Here is a 24,134-nt window from a genome sequence, read left to right as displayed (position 1 = left end):
TGGTTTGCGTCTCCCCAGCCCCGGGATAAGTAGTTCCCGCAGCACGGGGGACACTGGGCTGTGCCCCCTGTTTGTAGCGAAGGGATCTGGAGTTTGGAGAGGTTAATGGGACCGGTGCGTCTGCAGAGCCGTGAGCAGCACACCCACCCGCTGGGGTCTCCACCACCAGCACACCCATCACCGTTTAGGAAATGAGACCTTAACAAAGCCAGGGCAGCAGCTGCAGCCTTTTCCTAGGCGTGCTTGGCACAGTTCCTGCCTAACTAAGAATCCCCCGCGCTGCGAGGTGTTTTCCTCTCCCGTCAGTACCTTGCCAGCCGAATCCGGAGAGGCACGGCGCTGCAGCAGGAGTTTGGCCACTTCCAGGCTCCCGTATTTGGCCGCCACGTGCAGAGGTGTGAATCCCTTCTGAGAATTTCCAGGATATAAAAGCAGATGTTTGCGTTAAAGGTCATGCTGACACCTCTCTTTTAAGAACTATGTATTAAACAAGCACTTATTCTTCAACCTATACGCTAGCTGGCAGAATCAATAGCCACACCTAGAAATAGCATCACCTCTTGAGAGCATTTGGAGAAGCATGAAATACAAGAAAATACTTTCCTTTTTATTCTTCTTTCCTAGGTCCATGCTGTCAGGCTAGCAAACATTTTATCCGATAAAGACTCCACTAGCAACATATACTCTGTGTATGGGCAATGAAGGCACTTGTTCAAATTCCTACTCCAAAGCAGCTGCATTTTTTAGTTTCATTATGACAGCTTTGGAAATATTTCCTGTATCAATTGTTGCCAGCAACAACGAAACACCAACTAAATTCAGTGAGAAAAGCTCCAAACTCTGTATTCCTCCTTTAGAGAGTTTGTTGAAGATTGATTTGGCCTTGTGCATCCATACATTCCGCTGCAGCCTCTGAACTTCAGCTAAAAAATGTCATATGTGACTCGGCGGCAGTGCTTCTGGAAACACTTTGTGGCAAGACTAAAAATATTGTCTCTTTAAAAAAGAGTCCTTTTCCATTTATTTTAAATAATGCTTGTCAGTAAAGCACAGACATAAGGTCTATATCCAAATAACATGCTCTTTGCCTGTTCTTTTAATTTTGAAAATCATGTTGATCTGGAAAACTCCTGAACGCAAGACAGTAGGTGGCAGACTGCACCACTGCCCTGACAGCAATTCTTAGAGGCTACGATGACCTATTTGCCTCCCACGTAAGTGATGTGCAAGGTTTATCCTCATGATCATCTTGTTCCATTAATCCCACCTCAATAAGAGTTTACATCAGGGATTCTCAAATATTTCCAGTTCATGAATCACAGGTTTGGAGAGAGACTATATCTAGTGGACTATATCTTCTCCTATTCATAATTATAGAATGTTCCTGCAGTGCTAAAGCCATTGACATAAAGCAATATGGAAAATTAGGAAAGTATTTAGTGTATTTTTAGCCATTTTAATGTGATTTAACAGCTGGATAAAAAGAGAACAGCAAGAATTTCCAGTAATCAATGGATCATAATTTGAAAATTACTTTAGTCTTCTAAACCCTGGAAGACACCCCATTGTTCAAAAAAAATATGTACTTTTTCAGACCTAAAACAATAGCAAGAATCACTTAATCACATGCGATAAATTTGGAAAAGATATCTTGGCACATAATTCTATTCACAGCTATCTATTTTCTTATGTGTTCATCACTGTTAGGAATCTATTGATAAACATTTTTGGCTAATAAAACAATAATAATTCTGCAGATTACTTCTTTTATAACCCCAGACAAAATGGCCTATTGTGTCATATGACGCCTCAGTCATAGAACCACTGAAAATCGATACAGCTTTAGATGAGACTGGACAGATGCTGAATTGTATGTTTTAGGAACATTCCTTTCAGCCAGTACAGACCAGAATTATTTTACCATTTAAATAAAGAAGGTACTGAAAGCTCTGTAGGCTTGCTCATTTGAAAAGTACCCCCCTGCGCCTTTCCTACTTTTTGGCCGAAAAAACCCTGCCCATAAATGAGGACTTAATGTACATTTCAAACCTGTTGAGACCATATATTTACCATGATTTGCATTTGGCTCCAGTGGGAACCAAACTCCCAACTTTAAATGACAACAAAATATGTCAAAATTTGATTAACATGCATTCTGATACATTACTTCAGTCTATTGGATTGCTGTTGATTAAGAAAGAATAGAACAGAAGACCCAAACTAGCTCATTTTCTCAGTGTGAAAGTACGTTCCTCATTGAACACACATGCACTCAGACACAAAGCATTTTGTCTTACTTTGGTGGACATGGAGTGAGAGGCACCTGCCTCAAGGAGAACAGATGCAACATCAACTTGTCCTTCTCTGGCAGAGATGTGCAGCGGAGTGTATCCATTAGTGGTTGCAGCATCAGGGTGGGCCATGTGCTGTAGCAGAAGCTGGACGATCTCCGTTTTACCCAAGCGAGAGGCAATGTGCAGTGGAGTCTGTTCTTCCTACAACTCAAATCGAGTAGATAATTAGTGCAGGTAGAACCACTCTGAGCACAATATTCTGGTTGACCCCAATAGATCTGTCTATGCATTTGTCTTGCAAAAATCACAGGAAGTAATAGTACCAAAACAAGGCAGCAAAGGAGGGCTTGCAGGCTGATTTTTGCACTGAGCTTCAGCAGTCTTTTTAGAACAGAGAGAACTATAAATATTGATTTCCTTTTATCAAACAGATAGCACACATCACTGTGAGCATCACTTGCTCGCTCTAATTTGTTTAATCTGCCCTGGGGTTGGGCAATAGGTTGGGAAGGGACACAGCCAGGACAGCTGACCCGGATTGCCCGAAGAGATCATCCATACCGTATAGCACCATGCTCTGCAATAAAACTAGGAGGTGAGCTTTTCCAAAGGCGCTGTTGCTCAGAGTCCAGCTGGGCATCAGTCTGCATGTGGGACGTTGTGAGTGCCTGCATTCGCATCACTTGTAGGGAGAAAGGGTTGATTTTGTGGGTTTGGGTTGGTTTGTTTTTTTTTTTCTTCTCCTTCACTTGTTAAACTGTCTTTATCTCAACCCAAGAGATTTTTTGCACTTTTATCCTTCCAATTCTCTCCCCCATTGTGCTGCAGGGCAGTAAGCAAATGACAAAGTGGTGCTGAGCTGCCAGCTGAGGTCAACCCACCATGACACACATTCTCTTTGGAAGATCTATGCATAAATACATTACTGTTTTCAGAACTGTTTTCAGACGTGCTTAACACTGAATCAATGAAATAAAAATTAAATTGCTCCTCCTTAGCTCCCCTGCTGCAGCTATGTTTTTGAGTAAAAGAAAGCAAATAAAATGTTGTCAGCAGAACACCTACCCTGGCACGGGCATCAACCAGGGCCCCGTTTCTCAGGAGGCAGCGAACCACTTCCACCTGCCCAGCACGTGCCGCCATGTGCAGCGCAGTTTCTCCACGCTGCAGAAAAACAGGAAGTATTTCAGCCTCCTAAACCTCCAGGAAGAAACAGAACTCCCACGGTGTAAACTCCACCCCTGTCAACCCACGCAGAGACCCACACTTCCACCAGCTGGGAATCTGTCTGCAGACACGGTAACAGGCATTTCAGAAGAGTGCGCCTACGCGTTGCTGGGCCTGGGTAGAGAGTAGTTTGCAAACTCTGATCCTAGACAAAAGTAATCTCACTACAGAGGGTGAAAATCCCAGTTTATAGACAATTCTGCCATATAGCCTCCCCTGGTCACATATGTTTTCCAGCGTCCTATAAAACAGTGTATCAGCTTATGCACTGCACAGGAGGTAAGAGTATATTGAGCCTGTCCCTCTCAAGGGATTGTGAGGCACATGAGCCTCAAGATGGAATGGGATGTTTTTCCAGATGGTCTCTTCCTGCACACTGTGTGGAGCTGGCAGCTTTGAAAGGCCCTGCAACGCCTGCGCGCAACTGAGCCAGCATATGAAACCCGTAAAGTCTGTGCCCAGCAGCGTGGCTCTGTCTGCAGGCTATGGAATGAATCTTGTTTCAAGCCTTTTGTAGCCTACAGAATATGAAGGGAAATACTAAATTTTGGAAAGCTGACTGGAGTGATGTGGAATTTCAGGTCAGGATAATGAAGTACGGATGATACATTCAAAGCACATACTTTTTGCATAGGTTTGCAAAGGAACACTGGAAATGAGTGTTCCTTGACAATGGCATTTCTAGCTTAATTTTGCACTGTCCAGCATTCTTTGAGTGCAGTCATGAAGCGGGCTAAAACAGTCCCTGTGCACCTCATCAGTATCTGGTACATTAGGTACTGGGACAATTCCACAATCAAGAGCTCCGTATTCATCTGTGATGTTATGACAGCACAGCAGGACTGATCACTTCCTTGTGTTAATTGTTCCCCCTCCTTACTCTAGAGCTGGAGTATATTCTGTTCTAAGACTTTTACCCCCATGACTATCAAGTTAAACTGCAATTGCCAAAATGAAAACTCTGGTCAAGATCTTTGCATCAGAATCAGGAATCACGTCTTCTTATCCTTCATCTAGATGTAACAAAAGCAGCAACCTGAGCTTGCCTGCTATTATGAACTTCTAATTAAAGCAAACCCTCTGCAGGAGCTGATTTATCATGTAATTTTAAAACTAACATTGAATTACTAGCTGTGATTAGTAAGTAGGCAACAAACAAAATCCCACAACCCTAGCTACAAATTTTAATACAGAATTTCATCTATATAGATTTTATTACCTGAAGAACGAGCTGTTTAAAATGTGAACAGGTTTTACATTTCACACACTCTGAAGAACAAATTTCTATAAAGACCCTTTTTTACTTGAATTAGCAAAGCAATTTAGCTTTTGGAACCAGTTAGTAATTCAACAGGAATGTCAGCATACCAAGTAAAAGCCAATACACCGGTGAAGCACGAACTGTAAAGTGTTAAACTTTGTACACAGATGTCAGGTATCACCAGCACAATACTTTTAATTGCTTCCATAAGAATTTCTGTTGGCTTTCACATCATCAATAAAAGATTTTATATAAAGATTGCTTCTTTAAAAAGGTATGAAAGCATTAAGAGGTTTTTGTCAAGAAGAGTCTGTTCTAATGATTCAAGCAAACAACTCGGTGTGCTCAACAGTGTTACCAGGTTCCATATAACGTTTTTCTAACTAAGAAAAACTGAGGAGTCCAGTGCACCTGGATTACTAGATATTTGTTGTTGTTTTGTTGTTGGGTTGCTGGCAAAAAGCTGGCTCAAAGTGCAGATGGTCATAAGTTGAATATTTGTTTATACTTGCAAATTCAAACAAAGATATCTATGAAATAAAACTCTGGAAACCATCATGTTCTTTTTATTGTTATTTGTCTTGGTAACTAGGCCATAGGTATACAAACACTGATTTCTATGGTAAGTCAGGTTCTGTATTTTGTGTTACCTCCCAAAGGTCACATTTTTTAGATTTAAGTATGTTCTTTTGAAAGGCACCAGTTTCTGTCATTTCCTGTATAAAAAGGAACATATCTTGAGTATAACATTTTTACCTTTTGTTTAATTGTTAGCTTTTAAGCATTTTATACCCTTTCACTGATACAAATGACACAATTTCATGGCAGCCAGTGAAGCTACACAAGCAGAAATTAGAGCCATTTGAACTTAAATATCATCATTCAGAACCAAAATACAGTCTCCCCTGTGACTTCGCTTATATTCAGTTTTGGATGTATTTGGTGAGCTTTCTCTCTTTTTAAGGGAAGCTTTACCTACTGAACCATTGCTGAGGAATACAGGATACCGCAGATGGCTTATAATGCCCGTACCTCTTCTCTGCTTGGGAAAGATGCTAGAATAGATTTGTTCTAAAATGCAATGAAGTTAAAGTATCATTAAAACGTGATCTTTGGTTGAACTACAGGGTAGGCTAGACCTTTTTGGTAGGAGGTATTGCAGAGATGATTCTAGTCAAAGCCATACTCACAATGTTAGTGACATCGGGAGAAGCTCCGTTCTGCAGCAGAAGGAGGACTATGTTCAAGTGGCCCATAAATGCAGCCACGTGTATTGGTGTGAGGCCCGACTGCGAAACAAAGCAAGAGCAGTTTTACTCCTCTGCACGAGCGTAGGGAAGGGGCTTCTTCGTTATAATAAAACATAAGTGAAAGTGAGGCATGATAGGAAAGAGAAAAAAAAAAAAAAAGGAAGCAAAAAGGAGAGAGAAGGAATGTTTCTTCAGGACATGAAACATTTTTCTACCTCTGTTATAGCCTGGATTGAAGCCCCATATTTCACCAGGAGTTCCATGACTTTGATGCGATTTTTCTTGCAGGCAATGTGCAGTGGAGTAAAACCATTCTGTGCAAAAGACAGTCATGTTAGTTAAAAACATGCAGCTACACTTTCCACACAGCTCCATGCTGGCGCACTGGGAGCAGAAGTGTTAGAATACCAGAAGCGATTGTTCTTTAAGCACAACAGGTTATGAATTACAGACATCTCTGAGTCGGCTGAGGCAGAACAAAGCAGTGTCACTGCTTTCTTCTCGGGCAATGGACAGAAACTGAACTTCCACCTCCAAAAACCAAATACAGACGCACCTGTTCAGACTTTCAAGTGTGTGTGCAGGCACACATGTATGTACGTGGTTCTGAAGGCTGGATACATATATGTGTAAGAAGGACTTAAAGCAGTTCCCAATATTGGCTAACACAAGGTAAATCTAAGAAATGATTGTGGTCGGTTTGAAATCAGTTAGTGTCTTTTGAAATGTATACAGCTTATTCTATACCTCTCTAGGAAAAGAACAGAATAGGGTATTTCTTCCAGATTCCACCTTATTTGTCTTTATGGAATATCTTGTAATCTAAGCACTTCTATGTATTTATTTTTATATTTATGCATCAATCTACAGTATACTGTATTCATGTTTGTGTGTGTTTGTGAGTGTTCTGTGAGGTATCTTAAATAAATAATCACTACTTCAGCCACAGTGTCACAATACAAAGTGATCACTCGTGAAGCATTTGTGGCCCCTCTTGCTTTACTCCTGCATTATAAGCCAAGCATCAGCCCTCATCTGGATTAAAATTAAATGGGGCAGGGACAGGAATGGAATCTTAAATCAAGATCACAACTTAGCATTTTCTTCATACTGTATACTGTAATACATGCTTTGACATCAAGCTCGTTTTATGTACTATTATGGTTAATGCACGTTAAGTGTGTACCTAAAGCTAAGTAAACACATTATTCACTATATGTGAACATTTTAGTGAAAAGCACAAGTAACATTTTTAGATAATGTTGAAAAATTGCTGTATTTTCTAATGAAAAGCATAAGTATTGCTAAACAGTCAACTAGCAGTAGACAACTTATGAATGAAATCTTAGCTCTTGGAGACATGGGACAGATTATTCTAGTCAGCTTCTGTTAAGCGAGATGTTAATTACTAGTTGATTTGAAGGTGCTTTAAAGCATACACAAATTGAAAAGCTACGGACTCATATAGTGCTTGTATCCCCAAATAATTTTGCAAACATTAACATTTTTTTAAATCTAGCTGAAAATCAATTACTTGTAAAATTTATTCCATCACAGGACTCTGCTGAATATTATTGCTACTATTAGTCTTCTCCAATTTCTTAAGAAGGAATCAAAACCATTAGATATTTTACTGCCAGGAGACAATATATTTCATAGGGAGTTTTACTATTTTGGAAGTTTCTATACTTTCACTTAATTTTACTGCCTGAGTTGATTTAATTTTGCTCCTTCTATTTAAGTGAGGAAGAGTTTGATGGGGGAGAAGGCAGAAAAAACGTATCCCTAACAGAAATTATGAGCATTATTTAATATATTAAATACTATAAAAAAGCCAGAGGCAAGAAGTCTCTGATGGGAGAGGAAAAAAACATAGTCTGGAGGGAAGTGAGCAAAGAGGCAGTGGCCTGAGGGTGTTCTCCTTTCATGTCAGGACAGATGTTTCTCAGGCAGGGAGCAACAGGGAGGAACAGAAGGTATATTTCTGGTCATGGAAGGAAAGAAGGAAGATGTAGGGGCTAATATACAATGCGTATGTGTGGGTAGCTGAGGAAGGTACAGCTAAAGATAATCAGAAGGCTGGCGAGAAAAACTAGAAAGGATAAAAACAGCATCAAAAAACACCAATCAAGTGACCACGATACCAAGAAAGACAAAACAAGAAAAGAGTAAGACAAGGAAGCAAGAGGGGTTACTGGATTTGCGGGTATAGAGAGGCTGAGAAAAATGAGAGGGCAGAAGAAAATTGTGTCAGTAAAAAGTCATCTCCAGGGAGGCAGGGAAGTAGGAACTCCTTGGGATAGGGGGAGCCTTCACAGAAAAACACAGGGTCATACTGAAGGCAAGAGGGGAAGACACCGAAGTTCTGTGGAAGCACTGAATAGATCAGGCAATGGCAGGCTTCTTGCCATGCAGAAGTATCTCAGATGTTCACGGTCTCTTGTCTTTCCCCCACTGAGCATCATATACTGGTATTTTAAGTTCTATCCAGCTAAGAGTTCATGGGGACATTTCCTACTAGAGAAAATTGTAATCCTGCCTGGGTTCGGATAGATTAAAGACTCTTGAAAGCTTTGTATGCTTCTGAAGACAAATGTGATGTTTTTCTCTCAGTTAGGGGATAATGGTCTGATCAGTGAGTGAAAGGACTCATACCTGTTTGCCTGTAAGCATCAGAAGAACTGTTTTTTAAAAAGGAACAAAAGTGGCACCTAATAGAGGGGAATATTATAATCTGATAAATGCAGAAATATTAGCTTCTTAATATATTACTTCATGCCAATTAGTTACTGGTTCAATTGAAAGCTTTTAAAAAATATTTATGTGACATATCACATAGTATGAAAAACAAAACTATTAATTCAATAAAACACCAATGTGTAAGGTACCATAAACTAGAAATAGCTCTGATTCTAGGAACTCTGTAGAGCTTCCAAACCTGATACTATAGCCACTTGTCATGGGACATGGTCCATGCCTAGGCCTGGTGAGATACAATACTGGTAACCAGTTGGTGTGATAACCCCTGTTGTGACTGCAACTGTTGAACGTTGTTGGAGTTTGTTGACAGAGTTTTCACTTAGCTTTACTGCCAAGAGCTACTCATCTGCCCTGGATAGCTTGTTACATGACACAGGTGGGACAGGTTTACCAGGGCACGAGCATTGGGATTTGCTCTCTTGTCCAGGAGGAGTTTGGTGACACGATAGTGACCACAGTGTGCAGCCACGTGGAGGGCAGTCAGGTAATCCAGCGTGACGTCGTCCACGGGAGCTTTGTGCTGCAGCAGATGTTTGACACATTCCACATGGTCCCCCTGGGCTGCCATGTGCAGTGGAGAGAGCCCATTCTGTGGCAAAAGAAAACAGAACAGAACTTCTAGTACGTCTCGCTTAGACAGTGGCATATACTAGAAGGATGCCACCATGAGTTTGTGGAGTAACCTCATCACAAAAACAGAGACATCTGAGCTACGGGCTGGAAGAAAAACTGAAAACAACCCCTTTATTAACCCTTTCCCTTCCTGTTAACATATTCCAATAAGATACACACCTTGGTCCTTGCAAGCAGCGGGGCACCTCGTTCCAGGAGCAGCTCCACAACTTGGTCATGTCCACTTCTTGCAGCACAGTGGAGGGGGGTGAGTCCATCCTTAAAATAAAATGAAGGAAAACAAATAAGTACATCCCCAACTGTCTGTCCTGGCACTGAGAGGCACACCATTCCAGGAATCCAGCCCACAAGCTTGTGAAAAAACTCCTTTTTTTGACTCTTAACTGATGCTGGCTCCACAACATGAAGTTTCATCCCTATTTTTCCTTGCACCAGTAAAGGACACTCTAAGGTTACCATTTCAACAAGGATGTGTTGAAATCTCTTATCAAAGAGGATAATGTGAGCATGCATTGCCTCCTCCCCTCCTTCTCCTCTGCATAGCTTTGAGATTGTATTGCCTCGCCCTGAATAATATGTGCTGGGCCAAGGATGTTCCATTAATCAACCCTTGTCCTTTGATGCAGGGATAAAACAAGAAATGTTCATGCTAGAAAATTTACTCTAGAATTTATTTGGGTTTTTAAACAGGCAGCAGGAGAAAGAAGATTTTAAAACAGAGAGAAACAAACAGAAGAAAACCTTTCATTTCTGAGATTGAGTGGCAAACAATGAGCTAACAATTCTTTGCTAAAATTGCTGTGACAGCACTACCTTCACAATATTTTTTCCATTGCAGAACACCACCTATACCAAAGGACTTGCTCAAGTTACTCAGTAATGGTCACAGCAGTGGCAGCAAAAGATGTGTCAATAAAAAATCTAGATAGGAGAATGCATTCTAGGTAATTCTGCTACTGTTTTAACTTTATGCAGAAAAACACAGGAAATACGAGGCAAGAAAAATGGTTGGAAAAGAATATTATTGCTTAATGACAGAAAAAAGAAAATTTGTAAAATATAGAAGCCCAAGTTTTCATCTCATTAGACCTTGATACTGTTCAAGCATGCATGGAGAAGTCATCAATACTCATTCAACAGACATAAGTTTATAAATCTGAAATGGTAATAGGTTTTTATCACAAGAAAAGCCTTCTCCCTTTGAGACACACTGCTTGTCTTAGATGAGGTAGATGCTATTATTCCAGGGTGCTTTCTGAAGAATACAGTAACAGCGTGATTAGAAGATGAATATACTAATCTGATACAGACTTATTACTTACAGGTTAAAAAAGTAGCGAAAATGCAATAGGCTGGCCTTAAGTATGAGTTAGTGACCCTGCTTCATACACAGATACCCTGTTTGCCTAGCTGGAGCTTGGGGGAAGTCTACATCTCTGTATTTTTACTTCTACTACTAACACTTAAATTAAAAATAGCTCTAGATTGCAGAGTGCCTTTGCAATTGCAACATCATTTTGCCTACGCAACCATAGGCCATTAATAGTCTGCAAACGGTAGCTCCAAGAAGTAGATCCTCCCTCATCCTCACTTTCAAAAGCACAGAGCACCTTTCTGAGTCAGCAGAGCACAAAGCTCCACTTAGTGAGGAACGGAGGTCTGCTGGGAGGAATTTTTCTCCCTTATCTACTGTTTCCAGAGATTTTTCTGAACCATATGAAGGTGCTGGGTGTGCCTTGAAACTCACTATCTCAGAGGCAGAGGCACCACTAAATCCCACGGAAGCTTTGCAATGAAATTCAACAGATGTGAGATCAAACCCACAGACAGAATCCAAGGCTGTTCAGCACCTGGCAGATCAGGTCAATATAAAGAAATTGGGTATAAGTAGCTTATCTGTTTTTTTTTTTCAGAGTAGCCTGAAGTCTTTAAATGCACAACTGAGACATAGTTTCACCTCACTGCTGAAGGGATTCATGCACATAAATCCCGTTAGCATCACTAAGGTGAGAATATGTCCCAAATGTGTTTGTAGGAAAGGGATTGATTTCTTTCCAGTTTCTGGCCTTTCGTGCTCTACATTTTTAATCAATGTGGGAGGTTCACTTTCCTTATCTGCATAGTGACTTTGATGCTTTTCTCTTTGACAGAACAGCAAAAGAAAGCTAGAATTTTATGAAGCCTTGACAAAAATAGGGCAAATCCCCAGAGGGAGCAAAAAGAACAATACAAGCTAAGAAAAACATCAACTCCAGAAGAAAGTCTAGCTGAAAGAATGATAAGAACTAAATCGTTAAAACCATGATTTGTCCTCTGTTCTTATCTATAATTCCCTGTAAAAGTAGAGACAAAATTTGATATCTATCCTATTCTATCTTGCCATAGTTTTTATAAATGCATCATTTCCTATCTGTGTGCTGTCCAGTAGGTGAATGAAGCGATATGCTTTGCAGCCTTCCCATATAACTCACTTCTCTTCCCTCTTTCTGCCCTGATGAAAACAGCATGTGTATTTTAAGATTATTTTATATTTAATACTTTAGATTCTATTTTTGCTTCTGTTTACTTCAAAGATGGAGGAAATTGAAAAGAGAGAGTTGTAGTAGGAGAACTAGTACATAACACAATGGGGACAAACTGACATTGGCCAACAGCAGGAGACACACGGGTGTACCGAGTTAGTCCTCTTTTGCACCACTAGCTGTTTGCAATGAACCTCAATGCTCTGAAATCTACTGCAGGAGTTTGCCTACATACATTTTCAATCATCCCATTACTAACTCGTACACCATGTGAACTGAAGAACACATGCTGACCAAAATACCAAACACATCTTTTGACAGAACATACAACACTGGGTCAAAGAGACACAGACTTGAAGCACAGATAATGGATTTCCCATGAGCACAAAGGCTGCCATGCCGGGAGGCAAGAAATTCAAACTACCTATATTTTAAGAAGTCCAGTATTTATCTCCTCATCCCAGATAATACATAGTGGTGAGTTATATGTTTTCATCTTCCAAGCAACATCCTGCACCTGCTATTCTGTCATTCCCACATGAGGTACTATCTTAACAGAAGGACAATGGCACATGTTCAGTGCTCATTTGAAAGAAGTGAAAACTGATGATCGCACATGAACATCAAAGGCCAAATTCTCAATGAATTCTTCTAAACTGCAGCTGCATATTCTCATTTTTATAAGGGTAAAATAAAATTTTAGCATTCGGTATGTTAGACACGCAAAATTGTCTAAATTTTCTTGACAAATAAAGGCCTCTTCATTTGTTCATTTTTCATTGCTACCAAACCTCATCTCTTTAAAAATGAACAAGGCAAGTGTCCCTCTTCCTCTAAGCTCTCAGAGTCTTGGCATAATTAAACACACTAAGGTATTCTTCCAGGTATGCCATTCAATATAAAAATTCTGAAAATACAGCAAAAAATATACCATGCATTTGCTTGAGTAATAAGATATTAACTTAAATAATTCTAAATAATAGTCACTACCTATATAGCTTGCTTAGATAATCTGTACAACATCCCTTCCCCCTCCTTTGTAAACGCTATATGAATCCACTCAATTTTTTACAGTCAATATCTACATTGTGATTAGATATTTATAAACTGACATTGCTTTAGGAATGGCAAAAACTGCCAATGAATTATTAGTGCTCTGTGCGTGTGTGAAGACTAGGAGAAAATGCAGAAAAAAAAAACTGTAAACATGGTATTGTGCCAAGGCAGTGTTAGGATCGTGCTACAATGGCTTTAGGATAGGAAACCCACTATGCATGGTAACAGCGGAGAGCCACGCCTATTCTGTCAGGATGCATATTTGCAAAAGGAGACTCTAACAGAAATATATCTCAATAGGTTCTCAGAATGAGTGTTAATGGGTGTCAGATGCTCATTCACAACAAAAAAAATCAATAATCCAAGTTCCACTCCCACAGCTTCCTTCCTTTTCTTTTCCTATTGGTATCATACATCTCTGGGACCAACTTTCCACTTCTTTCAGCTCCAGCTGGGCCTCCTTTCTTTTCTGTGGCCCTTCTCCAACCCAAATGTCACACCAGACTTTCTCCCCGCCATTATCACATCTACTGCCCTCTCCAGCTCCAGCTGCCACGCTCCAGGCACACAACATGTTTACTTTCCCACACAATAAGCTTTCCATTCCAAGATTAGATGTTCTGTTTCATTCCAGGATTTTTTTTTCAACCATAAACATTCTGGACAAGAGCCTGCAAGAGGAGTCTAAAGTCCCAGAGCAAGAAAAATTTAATTTCAGTGTTGGCAAGATTCAGTAGAAAGAGCACAAAATGTGTGATAACTTCAGCATCTGAGACAGGTGAATGTGTTCCTCCCCCCATTCTAAGCGTGTTTGCATCGTCACACGAAAATGGAAAAACCAGGAAGGTGTCAAAAGCCTGTGAATAACACAGTATTTTAGAAGTAAAAAAACAAAAAAAACCCTAAAAAAGTCTCACATTCTTGTTATTTTTTCTATACTATATTCCACATTTTATAGAGAGATGATAAAAATAGAGATATTACAAAAACTGCATTCATAAAGAATACTGCTAAAACCCTTTAATAGTCAGTAACATTTCCAAATATCCTTACCGTTACTAGTTCATTATATCAGAATATGTATTTTTAATAGAAATGCATATATTTTGGCCATGCTGAAATTGCTCTGCTTTTAAATGCTTAAAATAATTCTCCCTCTAATAATTCTGCTGTTTCAGGAAAGTTGTGCTTTCCTTCTCTCAAAAATGAGAATTGATAATTCTCATGTTACTCTTGACCACATGACATCGATTTAATCATAAACTGAACTTTCCACCATCTTTTAGAGAACAAGTTTCTGCACAAAGATTCCTAGCCACAGTCTACACAATTGCTTCTGAAACTCAACATCACCGGTCTGCCATAGTAAAATGTACAGGTCAGCAGTTTAAATAAATTTTAAAATATTAAACAAACATATGTCACTGAAGTTCTTATTCAGATAAACTTGTGAAGAATATAGGTTTGACTAAGATTTTAAATATTAAATGTTTTAGCATAAAAAATTTACCTGTTAATCATTTATCAAACAAAACTCCACACGAGGCTTGTATGTAAACACAAATAGCACAAACGTAGGTATAACAGATAGTACTAATAAAAATATCCCATTAATACCACTGGGAATGGAGTTTACATTTTTGGTTTAGATCCAATACAAAAAAGAAATGAAATTCCACATTTTAAAAACTTATTTAGTAGTTAGTTGAGAAAAATGGTAAAACTTACCAAAAAATGTAAATAAATTATTGTTTTAAAATATATAAGCATAGCAAGCAGATTTACTTGCAATTCTACATCTTTATACTCTAGTGAGAAATGCCATGAAGTTTCAGCAAATACATTATGAAATATATAGAAAATATTTAATTCCTGCAGTAAACAGGTCTTTCCTCTGACATACAACATTAACTATGGAACAGTAGGACACATTCATAATTTACTCCCCTTGAAGAATGTACAATTTTATTTTTTTTTTCGACAATGCAGGGACTCCTAATAGATCATTCCAGTGGAACACTTTCAAACATAAAAAGATTTCACAGATTAACTATGCAAAATTAAAGCACTGAGGCTCATTTTAAATCTGTTAAAATAAGTTTTCACATCTTAATTTATGCATCATCAGATATCATGTTTTAAAGCAAGTTTAAAATAAACTGAATGAAAGCAATGAGTACTTTTTTAACCAAAGGGCTTTTTTTGATTTGCTATGGAGACCAAGAAGAACATCTCAAGCTGTCCAGCAATGAAATATCCTAGTGCATTTAATTCCACTGTTTTTCAGTGAATCTGACCTACTGGAAGAATGCAAGTGTTCCTCAAGAGAAATGAAAAGGCAAATATGGAGAGGCAAGCATGTTAGTACCAAGGAGGAGGAGGTGGTGGAAGTATTTCCTTTAAAGGACAACACACACGTATGCATGGCATGCAACACACAACCTACCTCTTCAATACCCTACGTACTCACGGCCATAGCAAAGCACACAAGGCATGCGGACAAAGCAAAGGGAAAAGAAAAAGACACCGAGACTATATAAACAGCTGGCATGAAGACAAGGTCACGCCACAGAGACATGGACAGCAAAACCAAAGCTCTGGAATCTCCCCCACTGTGCAGTACGCGCAGCCGACCAGCACCATGTGCCTTTGAGCAGGGAGAAGGCAGAAGAGGAAAGCAAGAGGAAGCTGCCGAGCCTGGGCAAATGGGGACATAGGTGCTTTAGGGTACCTTTATGGGTTTTCACTGATACCTTTGTGCTGATGCTTTTTGAGCTAATGTAACAGCTGACAAAGGGCAGGAAGCCAAGACAATGAGAAGACTCTAATAATAGCAACTTCCACCTACGCTGGGCAAAGTCCTATTGTTTCCTTCACAACTGCACATCAATCCCTCTGGGTGACTGGGGAACGGAATAGACCTTGACCTCTTAAAATCCAGAACGCCCTTTACAATCATCTGGGCCAACTTGTCCAAAACAAGTATCTAAATACTGAACAGGAAATCGGTGAATTCAATACTGTTGTTCCACAGGCCAAATGGACCATTTCTGTATCATTATGATGTATATGAATATGTGGAATATGCTGACTGCACCATATTATTACCATTTCAAGCCTCTTTACCAAGAGATTTTAGGCACTTATTGTGGAGAATTTGACCAAGGATGATTTACTGCACTCCTCCATGAGAGGCAGCATTTTCCGTCATCAGTAGTTTGATTTAAAAAAAAAAAAAAACAAACACAAGAGACATAATTTCATAAATAATCAGAAATCAAAATCAAAATCACATAGAGATTTACATGACAATCACAATTATCTTCCTAGTTTATCAAACAGCAAATGGTTGATGAAATTAATAGCAAAGTAACTACAGAGGGCAACTGAATGCAGTATCACTACCTTTCTTCCTTATTAAACAAAAACTATATTGCTTTAGTTTCAAACTCTTATGTCCAGCTCTAAACTCTGTTCTGAAACACCCTCTAATACTTGGAGATACATTTTTGCAGATCAGTGCTTAAAACCCAGCAGCTTTCAAGAACAAGTCCTGTGCAGTTCAGTTTGCATAAATGACCACATTTTCCTAGATGACTCCAAAAATCTATTTTTGAATAATAACTCTGCCCATATAAATGAATGGGCAAAATACAGAGCACAGTACTGGTGTGGCATTTCAACAGGACAACTGGGAGGAGGAAGCCAGGGAGAGTCACCTAATTCTCTGTTGTTAGTCTGGGGAGGAGGTGATTTGCTGCTGGCACACAGTAGGTTACCTGTTCCCAGTATTACCTCCAGTAAAATGTGACTGCCAGCCCGCTATGGCAGCTGTCATTAGGTATCCTATGGCTGGCACAGACATGTAGGAGTCAGGGGACTGAGAGGCTTAGCTGAGTCCAGACCCTCCACTTCACATTGCTGTGTAGTGCATATCTTCTTCTGTCACATTAAGTTGGAGCAACTAACAGGCTTATTTCCTCAACAGGAGCAGACTTTCATTAGCTTTTTCTTCTATGATATAGGTAGATTATACATGAGACTGAACGAAATAGTATTTCTGCCTCCTGCTGTCACCAATACCTGCCATTCCTTAGTCTGATACTACAGAAAACAGCCTCCATAAAACAAGTAACACTGAAAACTGAAGGTGAGATTCTGAATTAAAAAAAAAAAAAAAAAGGTACAAAAATATTTATTTACAAATTATTTTTTGAGTCATGATTTAAATTTGGTCCAAGTTTCAAAACTAGTACATTTGTGAGGAGGCAATGTTTAACATTTTTGGAGCTGTGTTCAGCTAAACATTTTTTTGTGTGTTTTTTGAGTCATTTATAACAGCTGCATCTAACATCTCACTTTAAGAACAGAGAACAAGACACAGTTACTGAAGTTGAATTCCTAGTCAGGAACCTTGTGTTCCCAGTCTTTGGCTTAAAAACAAACAAACAAACAAAAACCAAAACAAAAGCAAGCAACCAAAAAATGCAATCCATTCCCAAGAAGGGACAACATCATATTCAGGGAATAGAAACACTCACCCTTGTTTTGGCATCGATCTGCCCTCCGCGATCCAACAAGAGCTTCACCATGTTTGTGTTTCCCCTTTTGGAAGCCACATGCAGTGGGGTGATTCCATTCTACACCATGAAAAGAACAAACAATGAGCATGATGGATTTGAAGGTGTATAATGGTGGTGAATTTGTGATTGGATCACAAAAATTAGACTATCACGTTGTAGAGAATAAACAAAAACGTACTTCAGCATCAGAGCAAGGCACACAACGTCTCAGCTAGAGTTAGTAATTCCTTTCTAAGCAAGAACCTTTATTCATTGTTTGGAGATTTTAATAAACGAAGAAGCGCATCTGCCAAAGCAGCGAACATCACAGTCCCAGAGTCAGACAAATAAACAAACATATATCAGAGTCCCAATGAGTCAATATTCACGAAACACTGATGTATTGAAATCATCGCAACATAGACAGAATACACAAATGCGTCCCTCCTACACAAAGGAATCTTCTTAGTGTAATGCCAATGGCATCAAGGGTCCTTTCAGGCTGAAAGTCCTGGCAAATGTTTTAGGTGAGGAAGAGAGGTAATATTAGAGGCTATTCCAGATCGGCAACAGGAGGGAGGAAGTCAGTCTGAAAGGCAGAACCCTAAAGTAATTCAAGGAGTGTCTGGCAATGCAAAATTAAACAGAAAGCTCCTGATCCAGCATCCATGTTGACGTACAGATTACCAGAGGTTTTTAACGGCACCAGATACCATGTTCCGAACAAGGCAGAACCCTAAAGTAATTCAAGGAGTGTCTGGCAATGCAAAATTAAACAGAAAGCTCCTGATCCAGCAGCCATGTAGACGTACAGATTACCAGAGGTTTTCATGGCACCAGATACCACGTTCCGAACTATGCAAATAGACTATATTATGTAGCTCTGCAGTTGTTTACCTCAAAATGTAGTCATGATTAATTAGTACTTTTATTGTTATATTTATATAATGGCAGCGTACCTTACTTTACTTTTTTCAAAATATGTTTCTATGAGAAAATATCAAATTAAAGTAGTATAGCAAATACTGGATCCTGCCTACTGAATACCAAAAAAGCCAGTAAATCCTACGTGTATTTCTGGAGTATGTGTAACTGACAGGGAAGCTAAAGCGAGTTGACACATTATGAGAACATCAGCTTTCAGGAGCCTGCTTCCTTCAGCTGGGAATACAGCTCGCTACTAAATGCCCAACAACTCTGCTGCATTGCATGGAGGCAACCTTTAAGAATTATTGCAAAAAAACCCCATCTTTGAACACAATAGTTTCAGCATTACTTTGCTCCTCACTTACTCTTGACTACAAATTTCACAAAGAATCACTCCCACTTCTGGGGGCCATTACAACTAAGAAGAGAAAATTCCTCCGTACCCTTGCTGTGAAATCGACTGCAGCTTAGCAGAAGTGTTGCCACATTGACGTTTCCATAGTGCGCGGCTATGTGCAAAGGTGTAAAGCCACTCTACAAAGGGAAACAGCCCTTATTATAGAAATCAATTTATACAAGATAATCAGCTTAACTAGAGCTTGATTTTAAAAGCTGCTGGCAAACAAAGATATCCAGTTCCCCTACAGGATAGCACCGTCTTTCAGGCAGAGTACGGTTTTCATAAGGGAGGTTATGAGAAGTGCTTCATTCTCTCATTCTCCAATGCAGTGTTCTAATCAGTGGCCAATAAGAAGAGTAGTTTTTATCACAGAAAATATTAATATATTTTCTTTAAGAATGGCTAATAAAGGAAGCTTCCTTATTACAACTCAGAAGCAACATGGGTCTTTTGGGCTGCATATGCTTACTGTTTTCGTCTAAATGACCACAAAAGTTGTTGGACTTATTTTACTGATCTTAGAATTAGAAATTTTGATAACATATGCCCTTTTTTTTACTTTTTTTTTTTTTTTAAAGGAGTGGTTATTCAATATGTGACCAAAGAATCTTGTGTACATGAGAAACTACTTACTAGCATAAGAACCATAATTATTTGTATTTATATACAATTTGGATCTTAAAAGATCTGAAGAAACTTTGCCATCTATACATCAGAAAAAACACAATTTAATTATTGCCTCTTGAACACTAGAAGGTGAAACACACTCCAGCTACAAGATACAGAACTGCTTGACAACAACATAGAAGGATTAATTTTTCAGAAAGTAGGCTGCAGAGCAGGCTTTTAGTCTCATAATTAATTCAGGTAGAAAGGACCTTGCTTTTGAGGTTTCCCTAAAGAGCTTTACACTGATTTGATCAGATCTTACTGTCAGTTATGGGAAAGCCAATACTGTGGGCTCCTAGACTATACCGTATTTTCAGCTAAGTTTAATTTCTTTCAGTGTACAAAGCGTCATCTTAAACTGCTTGTGGAATAAAGAAATGTGGGCAGGTGCTGCACTCTGAAATCAAGTTTATTCCCAGAAGACACAGCAGTCAGCCCACTATTTTACCCTAATTGCATTTACTTCCTTGTCAGCTCACAGGTGATCCTGGTCAAAGTATAGGCAAACACTCATTAAATTCAGAGTCTTGTTGCTGTGGTAAATACCCAGAGAAATGTATGCTGAGGATATTAGGCATACAAATACGACACTGCGTTAAGCTATAGACTGAATGTATATTGCATTATCAACTAACTTCTCACAGACACGTTTACCTGGTGACAAATGCACTTAGAGGTGACATAACGGCAGCGAAGGAGAGGTGAACCGCTGCACATTTACCACAGGGAAGAACAAGTCCCTGGGCAGATGGCAGAGAGAAGCTGTCACCCTCCCAATTCACATCACTGGCAACTTGCTCATGCGTGCACACACTGAGTACAGAGCACTTTCACCCCTGTGCATGCATTCGGAATTTATTCCCTCATCTAACAGAGAAACTCTATTATTTAAAAGCAGGCATTCAAATAATGACTGCATTATTGGAAACAATTATTTTTCCTAAACATGACAATAATTTGTGGGGGAGAAATCACAGTTCTAGCCAGTCAGACACATGATTTTTAGTGGAAGTGCTTGGAGCATTGATATTTCCAGAATCTGTATGAGACATGTAATATTATCTGCTGCACGTAAATTCTGATTAAGTGCTAACCCTTAAGGACTTCTCAAAACTTTATTGAAAAAAATTGTACTAAGAACAATGGTAAAAATAAGCAGATGCTCTGAACAAGTTTTTACCTTGGAGGATTTGATTTTATTTATTATTGTAAAAGAAAGAAAATGAATTTTACCATGATTCTGGCTAAGCCAGACACCTTAATTTAGTTATGCCAAGTGAGCGCATTTTCCTAATTAATTAAATTGGGCTAGAAAAGCATCTTTATCTTCTTAGCTCCATTACTCACTTCAGACTTCTCTGAACTGATGTGAATTCTCAACGGTTTATTTCAATAGTGTCACAAATAAAAAGAAATTCTAAGACAAAGGATGAATAAAAATAGGTTTGCTGAGTCACAAATTTCTGTGTATTAAAAAAGAGTCATATGTTCACTTTTAGTGCTAAATAATAAAGAAATATTGCCACAGAGCAGAGAAAGTAATTATAAGTAACAGAAAGAGTAATTAAAAATTTTTTATCTCGGTACCTCAGTCGTCCTATTCACCATCATCTGATGCAGCATGGTTTGGGAAAAAGAGGAAAAATATTAAAGACTGGCCGCAAAATGAAGAACTATGTTGCTTTTTGAAATGAGTTACACTGTTAATTATGGGAAAAGCCATTGAAGCATGCATTAACTTTAAATACAACCTCTGTTCCCATGGGCAATAAACCAGTATCCTATTTAATAAGGAAGCAGGGATTCTGCTTTCATTCCAGTCTCTTCTGGTTTATAAATAATGAAAGAAAGTTGTTTACCAAAGAAATGGGACATATAACTAAAAAGCAAAAAAAAAAAAAAAATCATAGCTTGCAATTACTGCATAGCTGAACACTGCAAAAGTAGATATATTACTGGTGATACTGGTCAAGCAACTTGTCTGTCCCCACAGAAGAAACTACCTTTAACTGCTAAGACTAAAGAAGCAAAGTTTGTTGCCCGTTGGCTCTCAGCTGTGTGCCAATCCTGTTACCTCGAGGGCATCACTGTGTTACCTTGGACTGCACGTCGGCATTATGGTCGTTCTGCAGCAAGAGTGCCGCCGATTTGGTGTCGTCTTTTCTAGCAGCAATATGCAGAGCTGGTAATCTCACTTTCCCCTTGGTGTCATTTTCCAGGAGGATGGCCACCGCCTGGTTGTGTCCTTGTTGCAGTGCAACAGCTAGAGGAGTGAAACCATCCTGGTGGTTGGAAAACAAGATGTGCTCAGTAAGCTGAAGGACATCCAACTTCAGTGATTTGCACAGCACTGTTCACACACAGAAGCTTGATAGGCACATTACCAGCACAACATTTTAACCTAGATATGAATTCAAATATGTCAGAAGCACACTACTTCAAAGTAGTCTTTTTAAAAGTCAAATAGAAGGATCATTTTACAGTACCTCTCTTAGTTACTCCTCTTCTTAAAATGGACCACAAAGGATATTTTTAGTAACATTTTGGTAAGGATTAGTGAGCACTGAACAAGGTAGATATGAAAAATGCACAGGAAACCTGTTTCTGACTATCTCACACCTCTGGGAAAATAAAACATATCTTCAGGTTCATTTGCTGTTGTTTCCCATTATAAGTAACACGTGGACTGTGGCTCAAGAGAGCCTGATGATGTTTAGGAATTTGTTCTAATTTGACACAGAAAAACATGCTTTTTGGAAAAACAAATTCATAAAAATTCATTCACTTTTCATTCATATTTATAGCTTTGTTTTAAAATTATTTTCAAAATTTCTTGCTCCTCCACCCATGTCCTGGATTGCCAATGCTTTAAAATGGCACATGACCACAACTTGCTGTCTCAGCTGATGTACTGCATCCTCCCATGTCTTTTATTCTGACTATAAAATGAATCCAGCTCAAGTCTTGCGTGCTGCCCAAGCACACGTGCTGTAAACACATGCTAGATCATAGGAGAGCTAAACCATGAGGAGCAGAGAAGCTCTTTAACTGATCTGTGACTAGAGGAATGGTGAATAACAATGAAAGAAAAGGGAAGGGAATAAAACAAGGTCTTCTATGTCTAGGCTGAAAGGAACTAGAGAGTTTATTATAGACAGAAAGTGAGAAAACTGGTTTAGAGACATTGTAAAAGGCATAGTAATGAGATAGAATTGGTTTGGAGTAGGAAAATGGAAAGATGATAAAATAATAAAGGACAAGTTAGAAAGGAATGAGAGCCAACATATGCTGAAATCAACATCTGAAGAACTGCCAAAGCAATTTTTTCCCCTTCGTAATCTAATAACATTCACCCCCTTTTGCGTAGAACTGTGGGTAGGTGCATTGTAACAGCGATACTAGTATGGTTTCTTTCTGTAATAGAGATTAAATTCTGTACAGTGAATTAAAAAGGGGTGAACAGCTGATGAAACAGCTGAACTGTAAAGATAATTCTGAGATTGGGGCTACATTAGGTGCTGAAACGGCTTAATGCATTTGCCTTTCCTCTCTGGCAACATGAGAGCAAATCCTGGATTAGAGGCCCTGTGAAACTGAGCTCATCCTTACTGCCATTTTGTGTATGTACATATACAAGAGTGAAAGGAAACATAAAGTAGAGGAAACTAAATACATCCAAAGGCAGTGCGAGTTTCAAAGGTTCAAAGACAAGATCATCCATTTGATTTCCACCACTTTGTCTTCCATCCTTCTCTAAAAGGACACAACCCTTCTGCATTCGCTCTCCCATTGTTTGTGGAAAGTACGGCTGACCGGAGCCTGGAGAAAGCATTGCTTCTCCCCACCTCCCCATATGCGAACAGCCAGTCTGTTTGGTGCCAAATAAAAAGTCTTTCTCCATGTATTTCAGCAGCATCCTCAGTTCAGACTGTCATCCCGCCTTATTTAATGTACCATTTCTTCATCCTGTTCATGAGACTAAATCTGGGCAGTGTGAAAGCGGACAGCAGCTGGGGCCATCCTTCAATAACACTCAAATCATTCAAACCTGAGCAAGACCTGAAACCAACGCTTAGATTAGTGATAAGGGGGTTGACAGGCTTTACTTTCGAGGCTACAAAAGTGAGAACTGACCTTTCAGAGGGACTCTGGTTCGGAGTAAAGGAAGATAGCTTTTCTCTTACCCCACTTTAAAAAAAAAAAAAAAAAAAATCAGACTATAACTGTTGAGTTCCAGTGATGCCTGGATGTCTGCGTTCAAGCAGAGGTCACATTAATTATAACCATCTCAGCCTCACAGTCCCTGTAAAGTAATGAATGAATTCCCAGTGCACCTGATGACAGCCAGTAAAAGTTACTCGGTGAAAGGCTGCAAGCAGGTGACTGCGGGCTGCAGCCATGCCAGGCTGCTGGAGAGCCACAGTTCCACTCGGCTCCCTCGCAAGGAGTGTGTTTCTGCCACGTTGCCTGGCAATCACACAGGATTTCATTTTTCAGAAAGCTGCCATGTAATGTGATCACCATGTATGCAGGCCACAAGAGGATTATTTTAGGAGTTGTCATCAAATGGTAC

At 39.3% G+C, this 24,134-nt stretch overlaps 1 protein-coding gene across 1 annotated transcript in view; it reads right to left on the bottom strand.

The window, feature by feature from the left end:
- Positions 1 to 309: 309 nt before the first annotated feature.
- Positions 310 to 24,134, bottom strand: part of LOC104470526 (ankyrin-2-like) — a gene marked incomplete at its 3' end in the record, with an annotated part of 26,407 nt that continues 2,582 nt past the window's right edge. Inside the window, exons 2-12 of the mRNA XM_010085483.1 lie at positions 21,658 to 21,843; positions 21,149 to 21,172; positions 18,936 to 19,026; positions 17,545 to 17,643; positions 9,585 to 9,683; positions 9,184 to 9,381; positions 6,248 to 6,346; positions 5,973 to 6,071; positions 3,360 to 3,458; positions 2,298 to 2,495; positions 310 to 408 (exon numbers count right to left, since the gene is read on the bottom strand). Of these exons, the coding sequence (XP_010083785.1) occupies positions 310 to 408; positions 2,298 to 2,495; positions 3,360 to 3,458; positions 5,973 to 6,071; positions 6,248 to 6,346; positions 9,184 to 9,381; positions 9,585 to 9,683; positions 17,545 to 17,595 (942 nt within the window). The remainder of the gene's footprint in view (positions 409 to 2,297; positions 2,496 to 3,359; positions 3,459 to 5,972; positions 6,072 to 6,247; positions 6,347 to 9,183; positions 9,382 to 9,584; positions 9,684 to 17,544; positions 17,644 to 18,935; positions 19,027 to 21,148; positions 21,173 to 21,657; positions 21,844 to 24,134) is intronic.

The sequence above is a fragment of the Pterocles gutturalis genome, unplaced genomic scaffold, assembly GCF_000699245.1.
Source record: "Pterocles gutturalis isolate BGI_N339 unplaced genomic scaffold, ASM69924v1 scaffold8300, whole genome shotgun sequence".
In the NCBI taxonomy this organism is placed as follows: Eukaryota; Metazoa; Chordata; class Aves; order Pterocliformes; family Pteroclidae; genus Pterocles; species Pterocles gutturalis.
The sequence above is the reverse complement of the archived record's forward strand: the minus strand, read 5'-3'. Positions and strand labels throughout refer to the sequence as shown.